This window comes from Muntiacus reevesi, chromosome 4, assembly GCF_963930625.1.
Source record: "Muntiacus reevesi chromosome 4, mMunRee1.1, whole genome shotgun sequence".
In the NCBI taxonomy this organism is placed as follows: domain Eukaryota; kingdom Metazoa; phylum Chordata; class Mammalia; order Artiodactyla; family Cervidae; genus Muntiacus; species Muntiacus reevesi.
The window spans coordinates 71,982,069-71,989,810 of NC_089252.1; the positions used below are offsets into that span (position 1 = coordinate 71,982,069).

At 42.3% G+C, this 7,742-nt stretch overlaps 1 protein-coding gene across 1 annotated transcript in view; it reads right to left on the reverse strand.

Annotated features, from left to right (window-relative positions):
* Positions 1 to 7,415, reverse strand: part of SCN11A (sodium voltage-gated channel alpha subunit 11) — a 76,589-nt gene extending 69,174 nt beyond the window's left edge. Inside the window, exons 1-4 of the mRNA XM_065935243.1 lie at positions 7,149 to 7,415; positions 4,032 to 4,150; positions 2,969 to 3,061; positions 447 to 575 (exon numbers count right to left, since the gene is read on the reverse strand). Coding sequence (XP_065791315.1) covers positions 447 to 575; positions 2,969 to 3,061; positions 4,032 to 4,150; positions 7,149 to 7,415 — 608 coding nt within the window. The remainder of the gene's footprint in view (positions 1 to 446; positions 576 to 2,968; positions 3,062 to 4,031; positions 4,151 to 7,148) is intronic.
* Between the last annotated feature and the right edge of the window lie 327 nt (positions 7,416 to 7,742).

Sequence of the window (7,742 nt, forward strand, 5' to 3'; positions counted from 1 at the left end):
ACTTCAACAGAGTGAGAACCATGCAAGATATTTTTTTCATTATCACAACCCTGGGCCCACAGAGCCTGGCCCCATAACAGGTCAGTGTTTGGTGAGTAAATGGCTGAAAAAGTAAGACCATGACTGTTTGACCAGAAATGGATTTGTGGGGGATTCCCTGGCAGACCAGTGGTTAGGACTCAGCACTCTCACTGCCATAGCCCGGATTCAGTCCCTGGTTGGGGAGAAGAAAGAGACAGAAAGGATGAAGTGGATTTGTGTGTGTGAAGTCCTCTGGCCAGCTGGCTACATGTGCAGTTCAGTGCCAACCAACACTGCACTTAAGAGCCCTAGGCTTTACTTGGCTGTACTCAGCCACTCATGTGGATCCACACAGAACCCGGATGGAAGCCAAAGGGCTTCTTTCCCACCCCTAGTCTCTTCAGCAAAAATCTTAACATTCTTACGCTGTTGCAATGACAATGGAGTCCAGCCAGTTCCATGGATCTCGCAGGAAAGAAAACTCATCCAGAATAAAACCTCTTGCCAATATTTTAACTAATGCTTCAAATAAATAAATCCCAGTGAAGACATACCTACAAAGCAAATCATCCAGAAGAAGAAATATGATAAGCGATGTGAAACACAGAGAATCCCTCTATCTGATCTGACCTTCATGAGGTTTGATCCCATTTTAATGTGACATTTAACATTACAGTCTTAGCAAATCAGGGTTCAGAAAGGTAAGGTCTTCAAGCAAGTTCTGATATTTGGGATTTCTGATAAACAGGCCCATGGATAAAGTTACAAAGCTGCTTTTAAATCACTAGCTTCATAGCCATTTTCTTGAGAAAAGTTTCAGCCAACATGGACAGTCTTTTCAACAAATGGTATTGGGAAAGCTAGATATCCACATTTAAAAGAATGAAGTTGGACCTTTACAATACGTACAAAAATTAACTCAAAGTGGATTAAAACTAAATGTAAGACCTGAAACTATAAGAGTCCTAGAAGGTAATATTTACAAATCATATATCTGATGAGAGGTTAATATTTGGAATATATAAAGAACTCTTACAAATTCAACAACAAAAAAATTAAATAATCCAACTTTAAAATGGCCAAATGACTTGAATGAACATTTCTTCCAAGATTATATACCAATTGCCTACCAGCCTATGAAAAGATGTTCAATATCACTAATCATCAGAGAAACGCAAATCAAAACCACAATGAGATATCACTCATACTCATTAGAATAGCTACTTTTTAAAAAAAAAAATAGAAAGTGGGTTAGGATGTGGCAAGATTAAAATTCTTGTGCACTAGTGGTGGGATTATAAAACAGTGAAACCACCATGGAAAATATTTAGCATGAAGAACCTTCAAAAGATTAAAAATAGAATTACCATATGATTTGGCAATCCCACTTCTAGGTAAATATACAAAATAACTGAAAGCAGAGTCTTGAAGAGATACTTGCATACCGGTGTTAATAGCAGCAGTATTCACAATAGCCAAGAGGTAGAAGCAACTCAAATGTTCACTGACAGATGAACAAATTAATAAAATGTAGTACATACATACTATAAAATATCACTGAGTCTTGAAAAGGAAAAAAACCCTATCACATGCAATAATATGGATGAACCCTGAAGTCATATACTAAGGGAGATGAACTAGTTTAAGAAGACAAAGGTTAAATGATTCCTTTATATGAAACACCTAGAGTAATCAAATACATACAGACATAAAGTATAATGGTGATTAACAGGGGACTGGAGGTGAAGGCAGAATGAGGAGTTATTATTTAACGAGTACAGTTTCAGTTTTGCAAGATGAAAAATAGCTGTGGAGACAGAGAGTGGTAATAGTTGCACAACTGTGTAAATGTACTTAATACCACAGATCTGTACACCTAAAGTGATTAAAATAGCAAATTTGTGGTAATGTGTATTTTATCACAATTTAAAAAAACCTATTTCCATTTTATTCCTTTAGTCCTTCACCATGTTCTGTCTTCTAATTTATTTCCCTTCTTCCCCTTCCTCCTCCTCCAAAAGATAATACCCTATTTCTCTTGTTATAATTCCAATAAAAAGTGCTTGGTTGGTGTGCACACACACACATACTGGCCCCACATCTGGGACAGAAACAATTCATTTGAACAATTTGCTGGTTCAGATTAAAAGAAGTGGACTTTTTCTGGTAGAATATCCAGTCACTGTTAGCCTTCAAAGCTAAAGAACTAAGGTCTTGGGAACTTGAAAAATCCTAAAGCTGCTAATTACAAGAGCAGAAATGTTCAAGAGGCTGCCTTGGGAAAAAGCTACTTCCCGCTTCAGCTTTTTCCTAAACTGCTCACCTTTCAGGTGACAAATAAACACAGAAGAGTAATTACTGTGTGCCCTGAGATGCCATCTTTTAAATTCAGGTATAATTTATAAAAATTATGGGTCTTTTTTTAAAAAAGGCTGTAATTGCAGATGTACGGGATTCTGCAAGTCTTCATCCAGATCTCAAACAAATGAGACAGCCACCTCTCACTGCAATCTCTGTCTATCCATCTGGCCTTCCACCTCTCACCCTACCATTCTCTCTTTTCTAGCAGAAGCCTGGCCAATGGTGGGACACACAGACCAAAATGACATCTGCGTTGAAGTAGAACCATGCCCACCAGCAGGCAGCGCTCAAGTTCTCCATGATAGGGAGACTTCAACCCTCCAGGCAAATCAGGCCCACTTGGGTGTGTCACTGTCAATTCAACCATAGTTAGGGTATCCAGTCAGGGTCATGGATGTCCAGCTTGTAAAGACTCTATTCTGAGAAAGTTTCCAAATGAAACTGATTCTGCCAGCATTGGTGTTGGGGGTTTGGGACTGTGGGTGACTTTTTCTTTTCTCCATAGCCAAACTCTGATGTAACCATGATTCTTTAAGGTCTATTTGCTTAAAAACACAGGATAAATGTGTGCAGGAAAAATACTTACTCCGCATTCATGTTAATGCTGCTCTTCTGATGAGCTAAGGCCATGAACACGCAGTTGGTGATGACAGTACAGATGATGAACATGCTGAACAATGTGAGCGGGGCTGTTAAGGCAGGTACACTGCAGGATGGCCCATGTCATTTAGTTACTGTAGTAGACGCTGCAGGGGTCCCTGCAGGGTCCCTTTTCTGCAAAAGCATCTGACTTTTGTGGGTGTTGACTGGAACAACCCACAGCCGCCCCCTTTCTTGAAGAATTGTCCTCGAATGGCAGCCTCTCACCCTGCAAGGCTACATGCCCTTGCCACACATCTGACCCACAGACTTGCAAAAACTCGCCCTCTGGCTTTCAGGTGGGGCAGCTCTGTGATACAATCCATGCTCTGAAGATCCCTGTGGGCTCAGGCTAATGCCTGATGTGGGCTCAACTAAGGCCCTGTCCTTGTTTGGCTCCTTCTTTTGCTCCATGATGTTTCCCTTTTTCCTTTTCCAGACAGCACTTCTCCACTAAATCACTTAATTAAGAATCCCATCTCAGACTCTGCTTCTAGGGAACCCAACTTAAATAGATATTCCTTCCCGTTTTCCTGAGTACTTCATTATGTCTACCAACCCACACCTGTCTTTTTCACATCTCCCCCACCTCCCATCTGAAACTGCCAGGTTTCTTCTCATCCCCTGTAAATTCTGGACTTTTAACACTAGAAAGTGTTTCCAAAAAAGCTTTAAACACTGTAGTTCTGCCACAACTCATTTATCAGCTAAACTCAGTGCAGAGGTTGCCAGTTTACAACCTTTACTTGGGTCTCAGCTTAGATGTTCCTTTCTTCAGGAGGCCATTCTTGATGCTTCCAAAACCCAGTTGAGCCTCTTGTCTCCTCCGAGGCCTCAGGGTCCCAGACAGGGGCCAGCCCCAGCACAGCCCTGCCTGCCATGCAGTGGGGCCACTCAGCCAGTATTTGTTGAAAGAATGGGTTGTTTCCACTCAACAGACACATGAACCCCTAGAGTCTGTACACACTTCCCATGGCCTGGACTTAGTAAAAGAAGCAACAAAAGGATATGAATGAACTGAGATTCTAATGGCCAAACTTCTGACTGAATTGAAAGGCCCCAAAATGAACAAGGCACGTTTGGCACTGAAGCGGTAGATTGTTCTCTTTTTGTTCAACACCATAAATGTCTGCCAAAAAAAAAAAAAAAAGCAAAAAACCACACAACAGCAATTACATGCAATGACAAAACAATATTTATCATGAGTTCATCTTAGAGAAAATTCAGTGGAACCATAGGTTGAGGTATGGCTTATCATATTAAGACAGCAGCTTCTGATTGGAGAGTTACCTTCTGAAGCCAGAGGTACTTTCTCAGCAGCTTACACTGTCACTTTGGAACCTAATAGATAACCCCCACCCATGTGGCTTGGGTCTCTCTCAGAGCCCCAAGACTCTGATCTGTTGAAAGTCAGTCCTCACGCCTAAAATAACTGTTAAGTTATGGACTTTTCACCCAGTGACATACTCTGGAGGCTACAGAAATGAAGTGCATGGATCCTGAAAACAAGAAAAAAGAGATAAAGAGTAATAACTGGGTCAAATAAAACGCTTTGTATTGTACTATTTATGGAGATGAGAATTAGAAGAGAACTTGAAGAGATGGAAGTAGAACTGAACATTCACTGGAGTCTCTGCTACCTTGTAGTGGGTATGACCAGGGATGCCAAATCCAGGAAAGACCCACCAAATGGTGCACTTCTCACCCAAAGTGTCCAGTTGGGCCCTGCTGAAAAACACCTGCTTCCTCCTTGCATCTCTTCCTGGGCTCTGGGCATGCAGCTGCCTCTGGACAAAACCAATGACTCACAGGCTTCTAACATCAACCTTCAAACCATCCCCTTTCCATATAACAGTCATCTGCTATCCCCTTATGGGTTCCCAAAGCTGCTAGTTATAAAAGTCTTCATAGAACTAGGGTTATTCCTGTCTCCCATGTCACTGCTCTTTTCAGACTTGCAGAAAGTACTCCTTCACATGTAATTCAGCATGTTCTCAGACAGGGAAGACAGGTCTTGTCATCCAGGCACAGAGACAGTGGGTTAGCTGCCACCTTGGTTGAGGTACCAGAACTTCTGCCACTGCCAAGCATCAACTTCCTTCACTGAGTTGTGGAACTTATTGGTCTGCTGGCCATCTGTCAGCAGGGAAAATGTGGACTAGGACGTTTTCTGTTTCCTCCATAACAAAATGAAATGGGCTACAGGATTCTTTGAAAGCTATGAGCCCAGGAGTCTAAGACTCACTTTGGAGATTCTGTGTACTTCCTTTGGACAGAAAGATGATTTTAGGGCAGAGAGTAAACCTCTCCCTGAGGTGGGTCACCCAGATTAATAGGTGGCATGATATGGCTCTATTTCTGTGCCCTTTGATCTTGATATTTTATTAATGCCTCCTCTGACTGCTTTAAATATTTCAACTAATGGTGTATTTAACTACACTTGCCAAGGTTTTAATGATTTAAAATATAGGTATTTCCTGTCTGCTTGCTGACACATCTCCACCCTTTTCTCTTTCAAAAATGGAAGCTTTGAAAGATAAGAAGCGACCTGTGACTACACAAAGAACCCTTGGGTTGGAGTCCCAGCTCCACCACTAACTGGCTGCTTGACCTGGTGTAAACCACTTCCCCATCAAGGCTTTGTTTCCTCATCTGTAAGATGAAGTGCTAATGACACCACCCATAGCTCACAGGAGTGCTGAAAGCACTGGCATGTGAGGTTGTGAGTGTAAGAGCTCTGAACAAGTATTAAGTCTCCTGATTTAAAGGGAGGACCCAGATTTAGAAGAGATGGTCCTAGAACATCCACCCCAGCTAGAACAGCGTCTGTCCTCCCAGGACACTCCATAACACACCAAGGTGCTGCCTACCTCCTGGGTCCCCTACCCAGCCTTGAGGCAGAAGGAGGCCTCCTGGAGTTAACTTATCTCCAATGACTCTGCTTCTAAGAAGCCCCTGAAATCCTGGGGCACTAGGAGAAGGAGAGATATTGAAGTGTTTTTGTTCCTTCACCTCCTTTCTCATTTCTTGTTCTTCCCACTCATACCCCACTTCCCCCCATCACACAGTCATCATTCGGCCTGGTAATCCCAAGTCTGTTCAGTTCAAGGACATACAAACCAGGCAATCTTCCTTTGGAGAAGTCAGTTTCTCATGGGTGCCCACAAAGGATGCCCTAAGCATGCCATATTTTCCAGGACTCGCCCCCAAACTCCTCAGCTTCCCTCCTCCCTGTCTTGAGTCTGGCAAAGTAGGTTTTCCATTCTCTGCTGGATCACGCAGCGAAACGATGATGGCAAAATCTTCTGAGTCTTTCCTGAAAGGGGATGGCTTATAGAGGACTCTCCTCACTGCCCTGGGCTTTCAACCAGCCATCAGAAGAGCCTGAGCTCACACTTCCTCATTCAGGAAACTCTTTGAGAAACTTTTATTAGAATTTCCCTACATCTAGATAGATAAAACAGCAAGACTATCATGTATTGGTGAGGAGTTTACATATAATCTGCATGTGCCCACTTGATTACAATATTCTTAAACTTTATTTATTGAGCTCCTCTTATGTGTCAAGTGTTGGTTTGGGGCTTTGACCTTCATAAATCTCATTTAATAACCTAAAAAGCCTACTGGATAAAGTTTCTCAGGGTAAACTCTAGTTGCTGAAACAGACATTCATGGACAGTGGTATTAATCCTTCACTTCAGCATAATGCTTTACAGTTTATAAAGTGCCTCCATCACATGTCTATACTATAATAAAGGGAAAGCAGGCATTGTTCTCATTTTACTGATTAGAAAAATAGTAATTAGTGAAATGATTCACCCAAACTTATAAATTCAAGCACTTGAAATGGTCTGTACTCAACGTTTCTGACTGCTAGTCCAGTTCTCTTTCCTGACACCATTTTACCCTTCTACTGCTCCTAGTCCTTATCTTCTCCAAGATATGCATTATTATAGAGAGAAAATTAATACTGAAAGCCATTCTTAGGACTATGAAATCAAAGACAGGGTGATAGCAAAGGAGAAGTGGGGTCTGGCTCCTTTATAGCCCAAGATCAATATTTGGAGATCCTTGCAATGCCAGTTATACTTTGTGGTTAGAACACTCCCATCTCCCCACAGAGGTACCTCATGATTGCTGTAGAATGGGTCCAAGTCTTCTAGCGGCTTTGCTATCAGGTCACGGGGAATGTCACCATAAAGCATGGGCAACTTTCTGGAGACCTTTAGGTCGAGTTGAGGTCGAGGCTTGGGTTCTGCTGCTTTCTGGTCTTTGGACTTCTTTTTCTCCTTTTGGATGGCGATCCGCTTCTTGATCGCAGCCAAAGTATCAGGAGTGAAGGGGCGGAAATTCCTCCCATCTGGAAAGATCACTGGGTAGCACCTGTCATCCATCTTCACCCTGGGGACAGAGACAAGCAGTAGATTCTCAGAGAGATCTGGGAGGCAGAAATTATACTCTAATTTCTGCCCCGAGATTCCACTTTCCAAGGATAGAACCATGGAGTTTACAGAGTTGAGACTGAAATGGGGGGACCTGGGAGCTCATTAGCTGTGGGTAAATTCAGAAAAGTTGACCATAATTGTGGATATAGCAAGAATTTGGGGCATAGGTGAGACCAAAGCAGAACATCATTCCTGAAGGACCTGGGAACAGGTGGGAACCTGAGTTAAAGACCAATGAGCAAAAGAAACTCAGTCTGTAAAACTGAGCACCAAGCA